Genomic DNA, 23,499 nt, shown 5'->3' with positions numbered 1-23,499 from the left:
TCAGACCCCTCCCTGAAAGTCCTCTTTCTCCTTGGAACAGAGAGAGCTTTCAAACGTGGCTTCCTGAGTTTTCCAATTTGCTGGTGGGTGGATCTGGAGTGGGCATCCCGTCTGCACATCTGGCAGGGGGAGCTTTCCAGATTTTCCTCATGACTCAGGATCAGTTTCTGACTGCGAGGCGGGGCAAAGGCTCCTGAAGTTTCTGCGAGGCACCTCCCCCTGTGAGCAGAGCTTGGTACAGCCCAAATAGTTTTCAGGTTAAGAAAGCCAGAATCTTTGTTCAGCTGCACTGACTGGACAGACTTTGTAGGGGTTACCTGGCCAAGAGCGGCGGCGACAGCAGCAGCAAAGCTCCTGGGATAACTCAGGTGAGCAGAGAGGACATTTGCACATTTTTCTTTGCTGGATAACTTGGAGGCTAGAGGAGGTGAAGCAACTTGAACTTTATAGTTGATCAAACTCTGCAGCTGTAATTTTTACGAGTTGTCGGAATCCAATAGGCGTGAGGAATAGTTTGAAAACTTCAAAGTGGATGGGACACTCTCTGATCGGGGGGATTGCGGTTGTCTGGCAATGAGATTTTTCCGGTGATATCTGGTCAGTTGTGTGTGGGGTCGTTCTTTTTTGTTGTTGTTTTTGTCTTCTTGTGACCCAAAGTACCTGATAAGGAAGAACGAACCTGGAAGGGAGGTGTGGAGGGAGAAACCCTCTCAAGGCTGACAGGGCTTCCTTCTGGCATCTGCTGACCCACAGCTGTGGGCATGATCGTGGATCTACACTGTGTACAAAAGGTCTTTAAAAACCCTGGAATTGGGGTGCGCGGGCCGTGCGCTCTTGCACAAGACGGAGTGGCAGCGAAGGCTGTCCTGTCTGCTTGGTCGGGTGGGGGGGGTCCTCCTGCCCCGGTGACAGGTTGATCTTCTTCTCTGATTTTCCCTCTAGCTTAAACTTTGATTTGCAGCCGAGGCTCTATCCCCTTCCTCCCCACTCCGCTGCCACTCACGGTCCAGGGGCTTAACTGGGCTACTTGGCCAGAGTGGGGGGGGGAGGGGGGGAGGGCAATGAAAGGATCCCCGTATTGCAATTGAAAATTGGTTCTGAGGATTTGGAGCCTGTGGTTCAGGGAGAATCTTCTCAGAAAATGAAACAAATTCTAGCATCCCAACAGTCTCCTCTGGCTTCAGGATAGAGCATTGTGGTTTGTATACATGTTTTACTGAAATATGGCTAACGTCTCATTTGTTAATCTCGGTTGTGAAATTAAGGACATTGTATAGTGTGGGGGAATTTAAAAAAAGATTCTTCGGTTGAGGGGGTGGGGGGCTGCTAATTAACTCCCCTACCAGTTTGTCTACATGTGCGCGTGTACGCGTGTGATACTTGGTATTTGAATACTGTTCTTTATTTATCCTTACAGAATCCCTAGCAGGCCAGGGATAAGGCTAAACACTTGTGTTGTGAGGAATAGGTTTAAAAAAAAAAAATCTTACCCACATCCTTGGGTGTTTTCAGTTCCTAAATTAAAAGCAGGAAAAAAAAAACCCTTTGTGACCCGCAGACAGTGTTTCTTTGATTAGCCTTGATTTGAAATCATCTCACCTTCTGACAGCTTGCAATTCAAGCGCAAACTCTTGCATGCATTCTTGTGAGAAGAAGACAATGAGAATTCTCACAAGCAGGAGGTCTGAGTTTTCGGGCCAGCTCTGTCATTAACTGTGTATGTCACCTTGGACCCGGGCTTTCACCTTCCTGTGAAAGCCAGGAGCTAGCTGGGTGTCATGATTTCTAAGGGTCCTTCCAGGTTAACATTCTATGAAAATTGGAAGCGGATTCTCGCAAGGGTGTAAAATGCGAGTTATAGGATGGGCTTATTCATCCAAGAGGGGGAAAACGTGTAGTGGGGCAAGCCAGTCAAGAAGAGGTGGAAGAGAGAGGAGATATCGAATGGCAGAGGGGCCATTTTATATCGGTCTTTTAAAGGTCACTGAGTATCTTAGTTAAGGCAGGTGATTACGTCTCATTTTCCCCTAAGGACAGAGATGAGATTTAATGTGCTAAAAATGAATGTTTTCTAATACCGCTGCTGGACATTGGTCTTATGCTTAACAGTTAAAAGTATGTTTGCATGCTTAATTTTATTAGATTCCTCCCCCCACCCCCACCAGCGTGATACCCTGAGGTATACGAAACAGCCACAGTATTTCCGTCGTGCTGACGGTGAAACTGAGGGACAGAGCTGTTATCTACACTAAACGGTGGTATTTGGGACTTGATCCTGAATCCTCTGACCACTTGTGCTCTTTTTATGATTCCAAATTGTTTTGTATTCTTTGATAAATTTCTTCAATAATGGAATTAAAGGGAATTGTGCACTCTTTTTTTTTTTTTTCTTCCAATTTCTTTGAACAGTCTTCTCTCTGGATGGAGTAGATGTGTCCCAGATAAGGCTGGATCCGAGGACATTTATGTTCCCACTCCAACCCCAGGATATCTGGCCAGCCATTGGAATCTGGTCAGCCATATGTTCCCTGGTAGAGGCGTGTGCATAGATGTGGGCTATGACTGCCTGTGAAGCCATGGGAAGCACTATTCTCTGGGGAGCATGCCTGTCATCCTTGCGTGGGGGCCACACTGATCTTCTCAGTATCATCCCATTCTAGTGTCTGTGCTGCTGAAGCCAGCACTCTGTGGAACGTGCATGCTGAGTTTTTATTGCTACTGCCTCTCCACAGCACCCCTGCCTGTGAGGCTAAAGTGCTGCCTACTTCATGCCTGGACAGAGTTAGGTCTCCTGCATTTGGTTTGCTCTGAAAACTCCTAAGAGCTGTTACCTCCTATCTTGCTTAGAGTACAGCACAGAGGGGGAAACTGGGGTGGCGCGGGGAGGGAGGGAAGCCAGCCAAGGACACCACCTCGGGAGCCATGCTTTCCCGCTCTCTCCCCCTAAATGCCTGCCCTTCCTCTCCCACTCACCCTGGGCAAAAGCAGCTTGTAGCCTGCAGACCAGATTTCCTCTATCAGAGAACAGTCCTCTTTAAGAAACTGAGGCAGATTTCCCGTTTTAGAGCAAAATCTGGTTTCTGTGTTAAGGCTGACCCACAGGTGAGGAACGAGTGATTTTCTTCTTAGGAGTTTGCCCAGTACCCCACCCCCCGCGATTTCCAGTCCAGTATGTAGCAAAAACTCCATCCTCCAACTACAGCCCTTGTATTATTCTACGTGGCAAGCTCCCCCAACTTCCCCCTGGCAATTTCCCACTTTCCATCCTCTGGACCCACCCCTCCCACTTGCCTGCATCCACACAGCCTTCCTCATGCTCTATCTCTAGGCAGTACATCCTCATTGAAATCGTACTGCTTGCCACCGTCGTCTCAATGCAAAAGCCCACACTTGGCTTCACCCAATCACCCATGATATGTACGACCCTCAGGACACGGGGTCCCTTTGTTAGCCAGAGGCTGTCTTTGGTTGCTACCCTAAGCCCTAGCTTTGTTTCTGTTTACTGACTTTCTGAATATGCCATCTTTAACTTAAAGGCCCTCCTGTCTTCGTAAGATAACCAAGAAGGAGCGCTCCCTTCCCCACTATCCTGGGCTCTGGCAGGGCAAATTGTTTGCGACAAACTGACAAACCCGACTTACAATTTCTGGGTTTCCAGAAGTTTTTTTTTTTTTTTTTTTCTCCAGACTTCTCTAATGAACCCTCCGAGGTGAAGGGTTCTGATTCTCCCATGATCATCAGACCGAGGACATAAAGAATCTTTTCAATATTCACCATGGCAATAAATTCTAGGCAGAATGCCTCCAAGTTAGGTATCATGTTTGCTTTGGAGGGTTTCCCTCATTTGAGCTTAAAAAAAAAAAAAAGTCCCTTTGGTGACCAAAAGAAGCAGCGTGGTGTGAGGGAACACTGCACGCTGAATCTGACATTACACAGACCTGGGCTAGAGTCAGTTTTACGTTTCTAGCTGTCTCTTCTGTAAGTTGCCATTTCTGCAGATACAAAATAAAGGGCTCAGATAATGCCTCCTAAACATGGCTGCTGGGAAGAGAACATGAACTAAAATGCATGTTTCAGATGATACATGCAAACATTAATTGTCTGTGTCAGACCATTTGTCCACTCAACATATATTTCCTGGTCAGCGGGTCGTGCGCCCAGCTCCGTGCCAGGCCATGAGAGCACTGATGATGTGTATCTTGCCTTTCCGGAGCCCTTTCCACTTGTTCAAAGCACTTTTACTCTAACCATCTCATTAGGTACAGCCACAGGGTAAGGAGGGCAAGAGAGATAACCCCACTACCCTGATGAGAAAATAGAGGCACAGAGGAACCGAGCCAGAAATGGGGCACACAGTTCTACTCTGCTGGTCCAACGGGACTTGAGGCTACGATTTTATTCAAATGAAAGCCTGTCAAATTTCAGGCTGATAGCCTGCTATTCCATATTTACTGTGCACCCCCCCAAATGCAAGTGCCCGCACCCGAAGCCTTGCCCTATACACATCAGCTGGATATTGTACTTCTGAAAGGGTCTACTGGGATCATACTGGTTTTTCAAATCAAACCTGATTTTCTTTTCAATTGATGTGGTTTCTGTCTGTGGACAAGCCTTCCTTATATAACAGGGACTCGCCCGTTGACTGAGCAGCAAGGGAGGCATGGGGGCAGAGGGCCTTCGTAAGAACAGGAAATACCCATTTATCCAAAACGTTCAAGGACTAGGAGGTTCTGGCAAACTAAATACCCTAATTGCCCCAGACTATCCCCCATTTACAATCCCCAGCTTCTGGCAGTCCACCAAACCTTCCAGGGAAAGCCAGAGGCACAGTAGTGTTTGCTATAAGTTAGAGCACACATGAAAATTGGGGTCCAGTTGTAATAGGCCCCAAAAAGGAAACTGAGTATACATTCAGTTGGCTCTGATGCTACTTAACAGAAAATTATTACTGATACCACCCATGCCTCCAAATACAATGAGAAACACTTTAATATTTAAAATATGTGAACAGAATTGAATCTGATGACTAAAGACATTTTGGTATTTTGCAGTGTCCTGTATGTAACCTTCAATTTGAAAAACAATGGTCAATAAATAAGGCTATATATTAGTTTAAAAAAAAAAACTATGGTTCTTTTCAGCTTCTTATTCTTTGAATTCAGAGAAGGGATAAGTTTGCTTTTATATATTGTAGTTTGCAACTAACGTCAAATTCATTTTTTTTAATGGTTTTCAAATAGGAAGTCTTCCTTACCAGTAAGACATCTCAATGTAATACTGAAAGGACATGAAATAAGATCGTAGAGAGGTCTGATTATTATTTCACTTTTCATAAAATAGTGGCTCCCTCTTTATTAATTGGATTTTGAGCTGTGTTACCTACACAGACACTCTTTAAAGTGCTAATTAGTTTTTTTTTTCAAACTTCGCCAACTTTTCAGCAGATACTCGGACCTTAGATTTGCCTGTTCTGACCCTCATGCAATCACGAAATATAGACATTTATCCATAAAATGTATTTTTAAAATAATTGGCACCATGTAAATTTCACAGCCCTCCTCTTACTAACCATTGAACATCGAGAATCATTAAAATCATTACAAATCTATCTTTGTAAATCAAGCAAGGGGATTGAGAACCTTATTATCACCCCAAAACTACTTAAAATCTAAGTTGTCTTTCAAATTATCCCCTAAAAAATCAGTTGTGAAGGACATTTGAGTGTGGGGCACTCAGACCATTGCTTGAAGAGCCACTATATTAATTCTCTATATAACCATGTGAGATTTTTTTTTAAAGCAAAGAAAACAACAATGTATTGCCATGGGATAAAAATATATAGTCCATCAAATTAGTGTAATTGAATTTCAGAGTCTTGCTTTTAAAGCGGGCAGATGATTGCATGTTAGACTTTGAAGAAGAAAGTCACAAACAATCTTTCTATCTTCCCTTGTATTTGGAGGCCATCTGCTGAGCTCTACTGCCTGCATTAGCCTTCTTGGCCAGAAATAAAAAAATGCAAAGCTCTTTAAATGATAAAAGGGAAGGAATTGTGTAAAGGGGCTCCGTAGAAGTGAAAGGGTCTGCTTCTCCCCGGAAGCACAAAGTGTGTGGCCCTCAGGGCACCAACTTATTCCGAATGTAATAAAATGACTTTTTTCTTTTATCTTTGAATTTAACATTGTCCTTTGTTTGAAAGCCTCTCTATGTAAAATGGAAGATAGCCCTTTAAATGTTAATGACTCACATTTAATGAGCAATCTTAACATTTATTTTATATTTTTTCGATAATATTGTTCAGGCCTATATTGCCCCATTTGGCAGAGGAAGAAACTGAGGCCCCCAAATGTCTGTCTCCCTTAGGCAAAGCCCCATGCTGAGCCTGGACCCTACTTTCCCTGAATATCTTCACTTTTCTTCTTCTAAAGCCAAGCTCCACATTCCTAGCTCCAGGAATAAGTCACTGGGGTGACTACTCTTTGTCTAATTTCAGGTAATCTTCAAAAGAATTCTTCCTCCAATGACCACAATTTTTCTCATTCTAGACATAGTTCAGCAGTATGGGTCCTCCTCTGAAGGTCTTCAAAAACCAGAAGTACCAGGAACTGAAGCAGGAATGCATTAAGGATGGCAGACTGTTCTGTGACCCGACCTTTCTGCCTGAGAATGACTCACTTTTCTACAACCGGCTGCTTCCTGGGAAGGTGGTGTGGAAACGTCCCCAGGTAACTTTGTCCTTAGTTTGTTGGTTGCTTTGCTTTTTACTTTCTGTCTCCTTCTTGATCTCTTTCATCATAACTCTGCCTGGTGCCCTGTTTCTCTCACACAGCCTACCACATGCAAAGGGGTTTAGGAGACAGCTTTAATATGGCAAGTGTTACGGATCGGTGCTTCTGACTCTAGCTTGAGGTCTCTTCAATTTCAGTCATATTTGGTCAGACAGCAAATTTAAAAGAAGAACAACAAAACTCTTGATAGGACCAGCATAAATGAAATGAACTCTACAAGGACAAGATGGAGTTTGCATGCGGGGGAGGAAGGGAGACTTCTCGGTTACTCTTTGGATACTGTCACCTGGATCCCCGCCCCCCCGCCATCAGCCAGGTGGGATCTAAGTAGGAGTGTAGCTCTTTTTATCACCTATCAATAGTTATTATGGTTCTCTGTGAAACAGCTGTATATTATGTCTCTAAAGCAAATCTCAGGACCACTTCACCAGCCCTGTGTGAGAGGGAGCTCAGTGCATACAATGATAGAATGATGGACTCCGTAGAATAAATGGCCGGCAACCTCGCCCTCTCTAAAGCGTGTAACTGGAGGAAGGGTATTACACCTGAGCTCCTTTCCGAAGTGGCTTCCCAAAGGCCATAGAAGGCTGTTAGGAAATGTACAGGCTTTTTGGTTGCAACTTTTTAGTTGGAATTTCCAGGGCTTACGCTCCAAAATGGACTTCTCACGAGAGCCATTGCAGTTGCCGTAGGTTGCCAGCAGGTGGTGCCAAGATACATTGGTCCCTTTAAGGCTCTTGCGTCTCCTATATGACTGGAAGGACAGGTCTCAGGGTTTGCCTGCAAAGTATGATAGTCATTGAGAGTATGAGACTGGGAGAAGTCCTCTCCATCGGAAGGAAGATGACAGTCCTCCTGACTTTCTGCGCCTGCAGTTGTTGACATCCCTACAGATCACTGACCTGCAATAAAAATCCGGGAAATGTGAGCAGAATTCACTAGCCACTAAATCGGTATGCAGAGGGGTAAGTTTTGTTTTGTTTTGTTTGGGTAGAAATGCACGGAGCAAATAAATATATGTAGTCTCAGTGCCACTCTTATGAATGGCTGATGATAGACATCGATAGGGCAGAAATAGTTGAAAAGGAGGCAGGAAATTGAGGAAGGTTTTTTTGTGGGGGGGGGCGGTGGAGAGGATATCTTTTTAAAATAGGACAGACTTGAATGTATTTCTAGGCCAAAGAGTAAACAGTAAAGAAGAAGAGTTTGAAGACACAGGAGAGGGAAGGAATGATTGATGAGGAAGAGGTCCTGGGGGAGATAGGAGGAGACCCAACGGGTGGCAAAGTTGCAAGCCAACATGAAGCCATTTCCCAGATGTGAACCAAGCTGAAAATGCTTTCTGTACTGGCTGGGTCTTGAGACACATGCTCCCTCCTCTCTCTTGGCTCAGTCCTTTGTCCTTTGCTGCCTTCTTCCAAATTCTGTGGACTGAACCCTAGATCGATTAGCAGGGAAGGGAAAAACTTGATAACCAGGGCAAGAATCCATCTCACCTCTGAAGCAAGCAATACCCCTTCCAGGGTGAGGGGTATCAGAAAGAGAAGGTGAATTGGGGTGGGTAGGAAAAAGAATCAGCTTTATGTCATGCCTACCATGGGCCTAGAGACTCTGTTTAGACTTTTCTGTACATTTTTTTTTTCATTTCCTCTTCATTCGCCATGGCTTGGCAAGGTAGGTATTGTATACATTTCTCCAATGTGATTCTTTTTTCTGGTTTGAAAACTAGAGGTAAATATTACTATGTCCATTTTACTGATGATGATACTGGGTCTCAGAGACAAGGTAAGAATTTGCCTGGGGTCCAACTGCTGACACCCTGGGATTTGAATCCAGGTTTGACCCCAAAGTTCACGCTGCCTTGCTGTGTGGCATGGGACACAGAGCTAATTGGGTCCCCTCCTTTGCTAAGATTTGTAGTTTCCCCCCAGTCGGTTCCCACATTCCTCCTCCCTGGGTCGATGCTGTACATCTGTTAAATTACCCATACTCTCCCTTCTGAGAACATACTGTGAGCTTAGTCTTAAGCCTAAAGGGAGTGTCTTGAAAAACATTTATGGAGCACCTACTCTGTGTACCCTCTGTGCAATTAACAGACACAGCCTGGGATGAGGTGCTCCCATTCTAGTGGGAGAGATGGCTATTGAGCTATCAAAGAGTTAAATAATAAATGAATGCCTGATATAAGGAAATGTTATCTTCAGACATACAGACAGTAAATCCTGAAGGGTTTTGAAGAAGAGGGAGATCAGCAGATTGGAGTGGTTGGGGAAGGGGCCTCTTGTGGGAAGGAGGGAAAAACAAGGTTCTGGACCACCATCTGAGTCTCCTCAAAAGGCTCTGGATTCCTTTCCAGCCAGAGTGGAGGCCAAGCCTGTGGTCAAGAACCACGTCAAAGTTCTCTGGCCTCCCATCAGGAAAGCAGAAAGACAGCCCTGGGCCTCTCTGAATTGGCTCAGGAAGACCAGATGGGTCGCTGGCCTCACCCGCTTCGTTGGCAAGGTTGAGAGGCCGGTTTGTAGGAAAGCTCACAGACATCTTGTCCCTTGGCATGCCACACAGCCTCATCCTCAAACAGGGCTGTTTTCTGAAGTCTCTAAAATGGAAGACGCATGATTAAACTGATAGTCTCTGTTTCTTTCCTTTCCCATGTTTGAAAGCTTCCGCCTTTATAAGCCTTCATGCCTGTAAACCCCACTGCTAGTTGAACCAAATGACTTCAGTTAAGCCCCCAGTATCCTCGGGCAGGATTAAGTGTCCCCTTCTTCCCAACTGCCCCTCCCTTGCTGTGTCCTAAGGAGCCACTTTAGATAGGCAGGGATTATGGGAATGTTTTGCAGTTACTCAGGGCTGGCTTATCTGCCATACCCTCCAGAGAAAAATTTTTCTCTTTAACTCCTCCAGGGGTCTGCTGGCCCCAGCTTTTGGCTCAGCTTCCTGGGTACACTGGTTTATGGCTTGAGACATGTGTTCCTGAACTTTCCTGTCCTTCTGGAGCTTCATCGTATACAGTCATAGTAAATTCTAAACTATGCCGATTTATACTGACTAACAGTGTGATTGTAAGTCTTCAGGTAGAATCTTTAGGGCTGAAATCTGGCTGCCAAATTCCCATTAAAAAAAATCTCTTCTCCAGCCACTTTCCCCTTCTACCCCACTCTGGCTTTTTTTCCTGACTGACTCATACCCAGCTACAGTAGTGTCTAAGAGTCAGACACATCTAATCCCGGACTAAAGAGGTTCAAACCCTCATGGGGATTTGTGCCGCAGCTGTGGGGGAAGGGAGGGCAACCTGCACAAGATCTTCTGTCAGCTCTGGTAGAGTTTTGAGCTCTGTCCCTACTTATCATTTCCTTTGCTCAGGTTCTTCCATGAGGAATACCTTCCCCAGGGGCCATTTCACTACCCCAGGTGGGAGGAGGGTGATGAAGGTCTGGATGAAAGCCAAAGGTGGTAGGAATGGAAGGGGAAGTTCAATGAGGGGCAACATCAGAAGCAGAATACACAGCCCTCAGTGACAGATTGCCTGGGAGGAAAGAGTAAACGGGAAACACTTTCCTCTGTGCTAATAGACACTTCCAGCTCCCTGCTGAAGCAGGCACCTCCATGCAGTAGTTTTGGCCTAGGGTGGTCATAAAGTTCTTATCCTTCCCAGAGATCATGTCCCCCCAACCTGACTTGTCCTCATGTTTCCACCGGTGACACAGTCGAAGAGAGTTGGATGGGTCCATCCCATTTATCTCCATCGGTCCTGCTTATTTTCAGTTGTGCCATTGACCAGCTTTCCCACAGCACAATTTAGAGACTGTAAAATTTACCTGCTGGAAGAGTACGAGGCAATGATTTTTAGTAAATTCACCAAGTTGCAAAAACTTCACAGTAGAACAGTCACATCATCCCCATGAGACCCTTTGGACCCATTTGCAGTGAGTAACACCCCTCACCCCCATCACAGGCACTCACTAATCTGCTTTGGGTTTCTATCTAGATTTGCCTGGCTCTGGAGACTTTACTTGGAACTGAAAAGTAGCTTCTTTTGCTTAGCATAACATTTTCAAGGCTCATTCATGTGACAGCATGTAATCAGTTTGTCCCTCCGATGGCTGAACAGTATTTCATTTCATGGATGTGTACATTTTTCCCAATTAAAGCAGTTTGAGACTTATACTTGGAGTCTTCTAAGCCAAAGCCTGAAGGCTCAAATAAGATAATTATGTCGTGACTTGGGTGTCTGGACCCCTAGCCCCTCAGCATGGCAAGCCTGGAGCTCTCTTGGAAATGCTCCAAGCCTGATAATCCTATGTCTCCCTCCCCAGTCTTCCAGAGGTCTCTGCGAAGGGAGATGAGGTGAGGACAATGGAAAGGACTCTCAGTGCTCAGCTAAGAGAACATATTTCCTAGAGAAGCTGTTTTGCTTATAGAGGGCTTTGACTCAGGGATGGGGATATGCAGGAACCATTCCTGGCTTTACTCTTGGTGTCCAGCTTTCTAGTTGTGTGTGTTTCCTCCTAAGAAATTATTTTGCCTTGACAAATGATCCAGTTCAAGGAACACAGCAACTGTGCCAACACAGCTGGGAGCCATTAGGGGCCCAGCATCACCCTCCCTCTCAAGCCACCCAAATATGTGAATATGTGAGCTGTGACCTCTCCCCAACTCCATTCCTTACCAGTCCAGCAGAGCTCAGGCCACAATAGCCCCCTCTTCACTCTCCATCTGGGCTCAGAGTTACAGAAAAAAATTCTCCCATCTTACTTCCTTACTTCCAACATGAAGACACCCCATTGTCCGAGACTAGGGAAAAAATCAATAAACAGCCATTTGATTATTTTCAAATGTGTCACCAAAAAAGTCCATTTGTCCGTTAAGTTTGCACTGGCTTATTACCCTTTACCTTCCTGAAAGAGGTAGAGGTTGTAGCATAATAAAGACTTTCTCCTTTTCGTGTCACATTGCTGACATACACCAGAGATTGATTCCCATTGAGTGAATTAAATTGAAGAGTTTAAAGCTGATTGGTGATATTTAGCCTGGAACCAAAAGCTGAAATATAACTTAAGTAATTCTTTCCAGAACAATGAAGAGCTATTAGGCGAGTGTTCAGCAGAGAGGCATGAAGCATATTCGCTAACTATACGTCTTATTGAAGCATCTAAAACTTTAGTCCTACTTTTCCTACTAACTAGCTGCCTGCCTGGAAGGGCAAGTTGCTGCCTTTTCCTGCCTTTCCTGCCTTTTCCTGAGCCTTTTTCTCCTTTGCAAAATAAACAAGTTGAGTAAATAATCCCTAAGATTTTTTTTTTAGCTTTGACAATCTATGGCTGTTAATTTATCATGTTTTAAAATCCATTATTAAGTGGCCATCCATCATGCATGACGAGTGGTAAAGGAAAACTGGGCCATGGGTCAGTTTATAAGAGGAAATAGAAAATAAAAGATTTGGGTGGGGCCCAAATTTATATTCTTTCATGATTACACACACACACACACACACACACACACATACACACACACACAATAACCACATTCAGCTTGGATCTACAGGAGAATAATTACCCAGTTTCTCAATTTGAGTTCTGTTTACAGGTATTTGTTCATTTATGTGACCCTTTAAGTCTTGAATAAAAGCTGGCATGACAAGAGTGTTGGCTGAGCCTGGATCCCTGTTGTGAAATGAGAGCTTCGTGGCAATCCAACACACTGTAATGTAACCCAAACCACTAACAACTTTATGTGAAATCAGCAAATAATTTGCCTTAATAATCTAAAAGCACACTTTTCTATACATCAGTGTTCACTTTATTGTTTTTCCATGCTAGGCAACAATTATTTGCATAATCTAAACCCAAGAAATCATTATATAAGTTTATGTCTTGCTCCAAATAAAATGATAACACCTGGCCCACAGGAAAAAGCTGTGTTTAGTTTCATCTTAGAAAGGGCAAAGAAACAATTGGGAGAAAAAGAATATCAGGGCCTAATTCACCCAACATACCTACTCTATAATCAATAAGTGAAAAAACAGACAAGTCCCAAACCATAAAAAGATATTAAGATAGAAGTCTTCTTCTAAGACAAAACAAGTAATGTCGAGACACTAGGTATGCATCTTAAATAAATAAATAAATAAAAGACCAGAAAATCCCAAACTGAAAACCCTCCTAACCCCCTCTTTTTGGCAGAGGGATGCCCAATTAATCTTTATTTTGGATTTGTCCCTGCCTAGGACGTTTATTCCTTTCCAGAGTGATTTTGGCTTTTAAAGAATACATGGAATGTTTCATTCTGTAGACCAGACCCTTCATCAAGGAGAATTATGTCCATTAAAAAAAAAAAGAGGTTTGAGAACCAGAAAAATATAGCTGTCTCTATTTAATAAATTTTAAAAAGATATATGTCTAGATTTTCTTTCCATTTGAGACTAAGATTTATTTCTGCTTGGTAAGCAGAATCTCAAGGTACCGGCCAACGGCTTCCTCCATGAAGCTTTCTCCAGCTACTCAAGACTTCATTGGTATTTCCTGCTTTTGAACTCTGCAAGTGCTGATTCTCTGAGTCACACAATCATGTCTTCAATTATGGGATATTATGGAGGCAGCGATGTTTTTGTCTATGCCTCTCTACCCATTGTGCCTCCATACCTCTCTCTTGTCAAACTGCCTCATGCTAGGAATCCCTAAAGCTTCAACTCAAGTGTCACTATGGCTATTCAGTCTTTTCTATCTACCACCAGGGAAACTTTGGGGATCCTTCCTCTAGACACTGATTATACTTTGAAAATAACTTTAGTGTGCCCTCAAACATTGTGTTGTCATTGTATAATTTGGGTCTCATTTTCCTACTCACCGTGGGAATAGCACAGCTGTTGACATATTGGGAAGACATAAATAGTGCCCCTCACCTCTGTCTGGTTTCTCTCAGAGCAACCTCTGTGGGAAAAGAGTGTGTTGAAGTGCTTCTGTGAGTGGTCAATTACCACCTGCTATTAGTACTGCCACCATCTATATTCATCCAAAGATGTGGAAAAATCTAGTTGCCATGGAGACTGCTCTTGCCTTTGCTTTTTGTTGGGGAAAGGGCTTTCTGTATAAGGTCTTCTAACTCATTTTCCCAGGGAGGGAGAAGCATTCACCACTATCCAGCCTTGTCTTTTGAAATGCAATTACCCTTCCAGGCACAGGTGCTTCAGAAAATCTCCTCGTGACCAACAGGACCAGAATGCAATGTGCTAATCTCTAGTTCCCTTCAAAAGCTCACTGCTTAAGGGAAAACTCTCCTGAACCACAATGCTAATTCTAAGCGCCACCACCAGCCTATCTCGACCTGTCTCATTGGATCCTTGCCTCTCATTTCTCCTGCCACTTCCCCTCATAACCCTATCTCTGCTCCAGATGATTGACTGCTTTGTATTTGTCCTCACAACCCCCCCACCCCCAACCTTCCCTTTATCCCTTTTATGGAAGTCCTAGTCACTATCTTTGTCCTGCCTACCTCAGCTCACGCTGACTCTTGGGAAACACTTTCCACCCCTTAGAACCAATTGTTGTATCCATAGGACATCTGTGACGACCCCCGTCTGATTGTGGGCAACATCAGCAACCACCAGCTGATCCAAGGGAGACTGGGGCACAAGCCGATGGTCTCTGCGTTTTCCTGTTTGGCTGTTCAGGAGTCTCACTGGACAAAGGTATCCCCCTCTATTGTGAGACCTCACTCAATTTCCACCTTTTTGTCTTCCTTAGTAATTTGGGAAAAATCAGGTTGTAAGGTTTTTAGATTGTTCAATTCTTGAATTATGAGGATTTTTTTTTTTTTAACCAATACAGAAAGTTGAAAGAATTTTACAGGGAGAACCTCTATATTCACCTAGATTCTTACCATAAACATTTTATTCTGTTCGCTTTGTCACACATTAGTTGACCTTTTGTCACTTGTAGCCCTTTGATGTAGTAGTTCTGCATACTGGTGTTCTCTGCACCGATTGGAGGATAGAGCCAGCAGGGGCCAGGAAGTCCTAGATATGAATAACAGAAAAGACAAGAAAGATGGAAATAGTTCTTTGAGAAGGTTCTAATAAATTCTCAAGTAAAAAAATTCCTTCAGCATTTAGGTCAAGTTGAAGGCATTGAAATGTTGACTTGACTTTTCTTCAGAAAAAGAATTTTCGAAGAGCAATTTGTAACTGAATATATAAAGAGGGTTTCTTCAACATAATTTTGTTCAAGGTGTGAATCAAATCCATATAGAATCTACATGAAATCTCTAGGACAGAATTTGGAAACCCGAAAGTACAGGGGTCTTGTATTTTCAGTGATTTTGTCTTTTAAAATGCCTTATTTAGGTGGTTAAACACACAACTGTGAATGTTTAGATAGACAGTTTCTCATGATCAAGTTTGTAAATTATCTGTGGGAAATAACTGAATCCCTAACTGGCTTCCCCTCAGTCACCCCATGTGTATTCGGGGCCTGCACAGTAATATTATCCTCAACAAAACTGACCTAGGGAAGCAAAATTTGAGCAAAAAATGCCCAAATTAAGACTTCCCAACCTAGACCCAAACCAAGTTATTTGGTGTGCTTCCTACTGCCATATATCTTTGCTGGAAGTCAAATGCAACTCAGTATTTGGGTGTAGTCTGGCGAATAACACTTGTATGACTGTTCTTATATTTCCAGACAATTCCTAACCATAAGGAACAGGAATGGGACCCTCGAAAACTCGATAAATATGCTGGGATATTTCGCTTCCGTTTCTGGCATTTTGGAGAATGGACTGAGGTGGTGATCGATGACTTGCTGCCCACCATCAATGGAGATCTGGTTTTCTCCTTCTCCACCTCCATGAATGAGTTTTGGAATGCTCTACTGGAAAAAGCTTATGCAAAGTAAGGAGCAGGGTTGACCGGTCAGTGGTCAGGGTAGACGAGGGAGGGAAGGCCATATTTATCCTTGGAAGATCATTCTCACCCAGCCGAGCCCTTGAGTTTAAATGGGGTAGGATACCAGTCAGATCTAAGGCATTGCTTTGGGCCTAGGCTTGGTCCTCAAAAATCCTGGAAGATAAAGAAATGAGCTCTTCTGGACTCCATTAAACCCCCTCCCTATTCCTAGGTGCTCCTTCCTGCTGCTAATCAGTGGATCACATAGAGTGATGGCCTCACTTTTTCTCCTTCCCTAATATTTACCTAGACAAGGAAGCTTCTTCATGGACTATCTTTGATCAACATAACCGAAGCTTAGAAATCTCTGACTATCATCTCAGAATATTTCTCATTTCATACCTCGAGAAAAGCCAGCTGGTAAATGCTGGCTGGGCGAGAACTGTTCTAGTTTTTGGGAACAAGATGTTCTCGACCTGGAAAAATCAGTTTACTGAGATAACCTTGCATATTTGTGCCCAGGCTGCTTGGTTGCTATGAAGCCCTTGATGGTTTGACCACCACTGATATCATCGTGGACTTCACTGGCACACTGGCTGAGACTGTTGACATGCAGAAGGGAAGATACACTGAGCTGGTTGAGGAGAAGTACAAGCTGTTCGGGGAGTTGTACAAAACATTTACCAAAGGAGGACTGATCTGTTGCACCATTGAGGTTTGTTGTCTCTCCAAAACAACTATTCTTTGCTCACACTACAAAATTAGTAGGGAATGTCACTCTTCCCCAGAAATTCAGGAGAAGGCATTATGGTGTCCAGAAAATTAATAATATACATTGAGTCCTTGATCAGAGGCCACAGAGTTTTAACTTTCTTTATTTTTTAAGAATTTATTTCAGACAGAGAGTAAGAGAGAGAGAGCATGAGCCAGGGGTTGGGGAGGGGCAGAGGGAGAAGCAGGCTCCCCGCTGAACAGGGAGCCTGATGCAGGACTCGATCCCAGGACCCTGGGATCATGACTTGAGCCGAGGCCAGGCACTCAACAGACTGAGCCACCCAGGTGCCCCAGATCTTTAACTTTTTATCCTTCTGTACCAACTATCAAACTGGGGGCCAGTGCAGTGTTTGAACTGGTATAAGTAACCTCTGCTAAATTATTCCTCCTGCCTCTGCCCCTGGTGGTGGAAGTCATAGCTGTTTGTTCACACAATAAACCAGGCCCACCAAATTTTTAAGCTGCTTGTATCAGTATAAAATTGTGGGTAGTTTCAATCTGAACTGTTTAAGTGGGTTATTATATTAAATTCTTTATTTCCTTTCTTTCGTTTGCTTTGTGTCCAGTCAGGTGTCTGGATAAAATTTCTATCGGCTCAGCGAGAACTGGCTTCGACCATACTGGGATAAACCAATCAAGGAAAAGTTGGAGCCAGGCCTTGGGTCTTTCAATTCTTGTGGCTTTATGTATTTTCCTTTATTCTCAGTCTCCCAATCAGGAGGAGCAAGAAGTTGAAACTGACTGGGGTCTCCTGAAGGGCCATACATACACCATGACTGATATTCGCAAGATCCGTCTTGGAGAGAGACTGCTGGAAGTCTTCAGTACTGAGAAGCTCTATATGGTTCGCCTGAGGAACCCCTTGGGGCGTCAGGAATGGAGTGGTCCCTGGAGCGAGATGTGAGTGACGTTTCACTTGGACAGCCCTGTAGTTCTCTCAATGCATCCCTCCAGATTGCTAGCAGGCTATCATTGCTTAGTGACATCTGTGGGGTCTATCACCCAGCCAGAGGTGAAATAAAGCAGGCCCAATCCCCACCACTTCCGGTCCTTTGGTGTGCTTCCTGTAGGAAGTCAATGGTAAATCTAACTGCTTATCTCTTCATTTGATCGCTTTTAGTTCTGAGGAGTGGCAGCAGCTGACTGTGGCAGACCGCAAGAACCTGGGGCTTGTTATGTCTGATGATGGAGAGTTCTGGTGAGTGGCTGGTTTCTGTGCTGAGGGCACTGGGGCTCCCTACATGGAACTACCACGGTAGGTTTTCAGCACCATGTTCATTTCTTTTGGGCCCTCCTTCTGTTCAGGATGAGCCTGGAGGACTTTTGCCGCAACTTTCACGAACTGAATGTCTGCCGCAATGTGAACAACCCTCTTTTTGGCCGCAAGGAGCTGGAATCAGTGGTCGGATGCTGGACTGTGGATGATGACCCCCTGATGAACCGGTCAGGAGGCTGCTATAACAATCGTGATACCTTCCTGCAGAATCCCCAGGTTTGAATTAATTTGCTTTACCTCCAACTTCTCAAGGCCATAGGAACTCAGGTCTCACCTTGCAGTATTTCCTTGATATTGGTTTTTCAGTTTGCAGCTATTGTGTAATATTCATCAACCGAGGCGTCTAGGGATTGGCTCAGATGCTGTAAGTCACTGCAGACTGTGTCTACTGCAGCGACGTATGTGGGCAATACTATTAAATCAGAGCCATCTCCTCTGGCTGCCTCTCTCCTGGCACCATATTGCTTGACGTGGCTCTTTGTGATGGTCTCTCATCAGGCAAAAGGGATCTGCTTCCAGACACTCTCTCAATACTTTTTCATTTCTTGACTTTTCTCTGAATGCCATCATTATGCCTCCCTTTTCTCACCCAGAGCCAGGTCATTCTGCCCAGGATCCGAAGCACTTCCCCATCAGTAACCCCACCCCATCCATCCTCCATTTCAATGCTCTTCCACATGATCCATTGGAGTCAAGCCCTGGCACGCCCCAAAGCACAAAATCCAAACATCCAAAAGCCTGAAACTATAATAATCTTGATGGTTTTGCCCCCAGATGTGTTGATGAGATACCCATACGGGAGGCCAGAATTCTGACTGACCTTATGTGGGTATGTCTTGTCCTTAAAGAAAGGAAAGTTCCCATTACCGCCCTGCTCCCTACCTGACATCATCCCCATGTACAACCCTGGAGATGTTTCAAATATCAGGCACATCGAGCTAGAGAAATGGGCTTTTGGCTTCAATCTTAACTGTCCATACAAGATTGATCTTTATGGGTCTTGCAAACCTATGGTTCTGAATTTGTTTTCTGTTTCTTGCTGGAGGGAGAGAAAAAAGCAGAGAGAGAGAGAGAGAGAGAGAGAGAACAATCAGATACCTTTTAGTTTTACTGCCCAATGGCACGATGATGCCCTGAGATGATGTTTCCAAGTCTCAGGCACAGGTCTGCAGCTTTCCTGCAGAGGGTGGCAAAGAATCAATCAGTTCTCCAAGGAAGTGGATCCAGCCCCACCCCAAGCCACATATCTGGGCTGGCTGTAGGAGGCTAGCTGAGGGGGATGCTATAGTATCAGGCTAAGCCAAACAAAAGTGCCTCTTGCCTTTATGGATTCTGGAATTTTTTGGTGGGCAGCTTTTTGAAGCAAGGGAAAATTTAAAATAAACCCAATATCTTACCAAGAAGAATAATCCCTTTGGCATCAAAGACCCAGGCATGAAGTTGTCTCTCAATCCATGCCAAATGCCATAGGGAGGAATGGTATATAATCTGCACTTAACAAGCCCATGAGTTAGCCAAGGCCTCAGAGTCTGATCCGTAGCAAAGCCCAGAAAATAATCGGAGTCTCTGCTCCTCAATGTAGTTACCTTCCCTGAAATCTGAGCTGGCTTAGCTGAAACGGAAGTGCTAACTAAAGTCCTTGGTGGCCTCTTTCCCTTAGTACATCTTCACTGTGCCCGAGGATGGGCACAAGGTCATTATGTCACTGCAGCAGAAGGACCTGCGTACTTACCGCCGCATGGGAAGACCTGACAATTACATCATTGGCTTTGAGCTCTTCAAGGTAAGATTGGGCACGTGGAGCAGAGAGAATAATGACAGAGTCACAGCGGGGAGGGGAATGAAGATAGGTCCAAGGATAAAGAAAACAGAGGACCTAGGATCTCCTAACACAAACCCTGTGATTCGAGTGGGATGGAGAATTTTGTCCTGTCTCATTTCCAGGTAGAGGTGAACCGCAAGTTCCGTCTCCACCATCTCTACATCCAAGAGCGTGCTGGAACTTCCACCTACATTGACACCCGCACCGTGTTTCTGAGCAAGTACCTGAAGAAAGGCAACTACGTGCTTGTCCCAACCATGTTCCAACATGGCCGCACCAGCGAGTTTCTCCTGAGAATCTTCTCTGAAGTGCCTGTCCAGCTCAGGTTCAGCTCCTGTGGCCAGCCCTGCAAACTCCTAGTCTCCGCTTTGCCTCCAGTTCTGACCCCCCACCAACCTCCCTTGACCCTGTTCCTCCTATGCAGACATGCAAAAGGACAACCTGTCTGAGTCAGACTTCACTGACATGACAGTGGTAGAACTATTTCTCAAAATGGTTATTTTTGTAACCATGAAAAATTCTCCGGGAGAGGTCTGAGCTTCAGAGCTCTGGGCTGCCATTTCAGGGGAATAGGCCTATAGCCCAAGCTTTTCGAGGTACATCTTCTTTTCCATTTTCTGGCTGGCTCTATTCTTCTCTTAAGTAGCTGACACTCCTCACTGCTCCTTTATTATATTCTGAGTGCTGGGTCACCAAAGCTACCTTTCACCTCAACCCTGTCTACTCTGATCTTTATCTTCTGGTCCTTAATGCCAAGGGAAAAGAAAACAGACTCTTAAAATATAAGCCATGTCTGAGGAATGAGCTGGGTCACTCAGCATTTCATGCTTTTCAGCAACAATGGCTGCCTTAGCAGGCTGATCTCATCAGAGGGCATTCATCATCAGTAACGTGTCTTCTCTTTGATGTTCCAGGGAACTGACTCTGGACATGCCCAAGATGTCCTGCTGGAACCTGGCTCGTGGCTACCCAAAGGTGGTGACCCAGATCACTGTTCATAGTGCAGAGGGCCTGGAGAAGAAGTATGCCAATGAAAGTAAGAACTGCAGAGGTGTCTTGGAAAGCAAACTTCAGTTTCGTTTATTGCACATATGTTTAGAAAAGGTGGTCATGAACGGTTCTCTCCAGGGGTATTTTCAGCCTCGGAAAGTCAGGATGGCTGTTGAACTGGACAGAGAATGGGATGTGAACTTCCTTGGGCAAGGCCTACATACTATTCATTTTTATAAAGGATGGGGAAGAAAAGGGAATTGGGAACCAGGGTTCGAGGTCACCTGGTACCCAGGTGTTAGGCTGAAAAGTCCCTGTGAACTAGTTTCTCGACTGTCTAGAAAGGGTACTGTAATCATTTGGTTAAATGCAACTGTCGCTTTGTTCCAGCCGTAAATCCGTATTTGGTCATCAAGTGTGGCAAGGAGGAAGTCCGTTCTCCTGTCCAGAAGAATACTGTTCATGCCATTTTTGACACCCAGGCTATCTTCTATAGAAGGACCACTGACATTCCTATTATAGTGCAGGTAAGACTGTGAACAAGTAACAACCCCCCACCCCCCACCCCCCCACCCACACACACGCCCTGCCTCCTGGATGGCTCCCATTCCATTCCAGGTGCTAGATTATCCCAAGTATCTAGGATACTTTGCTGTTTTTCTGACTTAGTGCCTCTGCCCAGCTGCCTTTACAAAGCCTTCACATAGCTTGATGCTGACCTTGAGCCCTCCTGGCTGGCTTGTCACCACTCCTCTTTGAGGTAGCTTTCTGTCAGCCAGAGCCCATTATCAGGAGAGTTTCTCAGTTTTAAAGCTGAGCTTTCCAAGTTCAGCACTGGGTTCTAGATGCCATTGGGCCAAGTCTGATCTCACAGAGGGTGGTTCATATTTGCTTTCTTGATTTGTCTCTCCAGGTGTGGAACAGCCGGAAATTCTGTGATCAGTTCCTGGGTCAAGTTACTCTGGATGCTGACCCCAGCGACTGCCGTGATCTGAAGTCTCTGTACCTGCGTAAGAAGGGTGGCCCTACTGCCAAAGTCAAGCAGGGCCACATCAGCTTCAAGGTCATTTCCAGCGATGATCTCACTGAGCTCTAAATCTTCAGCTCTAGGGAATCCTGACAGAGCTTTCCAGCCTTCCCTTTTCTGTCAGGTGCCAGGTCTTACCTAATCCATATTCCTTTCAAAGAATGAAACTCACAGTAACTAACTTTCCCTTTCCTCTGATAAATTCCCCATACCTCCCGATCCAGGTAGCATCAGTAGCTACATAACCTATATACCTCCAGCAGCTGGACAGGGGGAGGTGACAGTCCTATGTGGAGATCATACAGATGTTTTCCAACAAAAAGATCTCTGGGGCTTCCGGGGGTGTGATCTGAGCAGGACAACAACGGCCTGGATACCCTACAGAAGGCTTTGCTGCTTTCAGGCACCCAACGTTCTCTCCCCTGTAGGGCGTGTTGAGGAGGGAGGAGGGGTGATCAAGGCCAAGCTGGTCTAGCCTGATATCCCAGCTCCTGACTGAACACTACAGACTTGCCAGCAGCATTTTAGTCAGTGGCCAGAGCCTGCTTCTGAGTCCCCAGCCCTTATCACCACCAGCATTCATTGCCACCTCCGCCGCCACCACCATCAAACACCACCCAACATCACCACCCCCGGAAAGTGTTGTCCTGCCCTCACCCAAGTCACCCCCCACAGTAGGTTTTACCTTCATGTTGAGGAAGCTTCCTAGGTGCTTAATGACGAGCTGGAGTTCAGTGAGGTTGAGACAGTGAGTAGGAAGGGCCTGAGCTCCAGCTCGATGGAAGCCAGCTGTGTGCCCCAAAGAGGGAAACGTGGAAGAAGCTGCAGTGGGAGACAAAGCCTCGGTCCCCCACCCATCCACACACACCTACACTCACACACGCGCATGTGGGCGCGCACGAACTACCGTTCAGGCAGTCAGCGGGCAAGAGGAAGGACGAATAAGTACCACACACCCCCGAAAGGATGAGAAAACCCACCCAGGCATATTGTACAGCCAATCTGGGGCCCCTGACTGCAATGTGAAACCTCCTGCTGCTGCTAGGTTTACAAACAAGCCCATTGTCCTGTGCCTCCTAATATCATTGGGACTGAAGACCCCACCTGGGGGCTTGAGATTTTGGGTCCCAACCCTAGGCCTCCCAGTTGGGAAGGTTTGCTCCCTGGGGGCATTTTTTTGCCCTCTTGTTTTTTTCAGTATTTCTAAGGAATTTTCTCTAGAGTCAGTCCTTCTGAAATGTTCTTCCCTCCGTCTCATCTATCAACATTCTACCCCTCTTTCGAGGTCCAGCATAGATATCGCCTCCTCCATGAAGCCTTCCCTAACCTCTCCCAACCCCCACTTCTGACAATATTTCAATGCTTCTGCAATGATGAAGAAAGAACATAGTTGTAGTACTTAGTCTAGTCCAGCACGCACTCATTTAAAAATATATTTTGTAGGTTTCTTTTTTTTTTTTTTTTTAGCTCACTCATTTCTTACCATGTTTTCCAGTCTGTGTAACTTCTGCAGTGCCTTCCCACCACACTGCCTTACATAATCCAAACCACAATAAAGTTCACATTCAATAAACTGGCCAGTCTTGACTTGATTTGTTGGCCCAGGAAAGATGGCAGGAGAGACCACCTCTTGAGACTCATTTTGGAGCCACTAGAGTTGGTAGTGGGGATAGGGGAATCTGTGCGACCTGATGCTAATCGGGGGGCGGGGGGGGGGGGGAGGTTGGGAGAACAGAGGGGGAGCTCTTCCATTCCACATTTAAGGATATTTACATGGTATTTGGGATTACATGATTTTGAAACCCCTATGGGATTGGACTCCAGGCCAAAGCTACAGTGGCCAGATCTTTCAAGTGCAGACTTCCCAACAGAAGAAAATACCATCTCCTTTCTCCATCAGCCAAATGGATGAGAAGACTTCATGTACTTGTTTCCACACTC

At 45.1% G+C, this 23,499-nt stretch overlaps 1 protein-coding gene across 4 annotated transcripts; it reads left to right on the top strand.

The window, feature by feature from the left end:
• Positions 1-218: 218 nt before the first annotated feature.
• CAPN6 (calpain 6) lies at positions 219-23,132 on the top strand. 4 transcript variants are annotated; one of them, XM_032331126.1, is made up of 13 exons: positions 219-368; positions 6,546-6,725; positions 14,344-14,475; positions 15,467-15,675; positions 16,192-16,384; positions 17,150-17,343; positions 17,564-17,641; positions 17,749-17,935; positions 19,380-19,502; positions 19,664-19,866; positions 20,456-20,577; positions 20,922-21,058; positions 21,445-23,132. In XM_032331126.1, exons 2-13 carry the CDS (start codon positions 6,561-6,563, stop codon positions 21,625-21,627), a joined length of 1,926 nt encoding a protein of 641 aa, XP_032187017.1. In that variant the 5' UTR covers positions 219-368; positions 6,546-6,560; the 3' UTR covers positions 21,628-23,132. The 4 variants fall into 4 exon arrangements, with proteins under 4 accessions (XP_032187017.1, XP_032187019.1, XP_032187020.1 ...); XM_032331128.1 differs by lacking the exons at positions 219-368; positions 6,546-6,725 and adding exons at positions 7,555-7,753; positions 12,375-12,490; XM_032331129.1 differs by lacking the exons at positions 219-368; positions 6,546-6,725 and adding an exon at positions 7,555-7,741.
• Positions 23,133-23,499: the final 367 nt, after the last annotated feature.

This window comes from Mustela erminea, chromosome X (genome assembly GCF_009829155.1).
Source record: "Mustela erminea isolate mMusErm1 chromosome X, mMusErm1.Pri, whole genome shotgun sequence".
NCBI classification, from domain to species: domain Eukaryota; kingdom Metazoa; phylum Chordata; class Mammalia; order Carnivora; family Mustelidae; genus Mustela; species Mustela erminea.
Note: the sequence above shows the minus strand (reverse complement) of the source record. Positions and strands in the feature narration are given on the sequence as shown.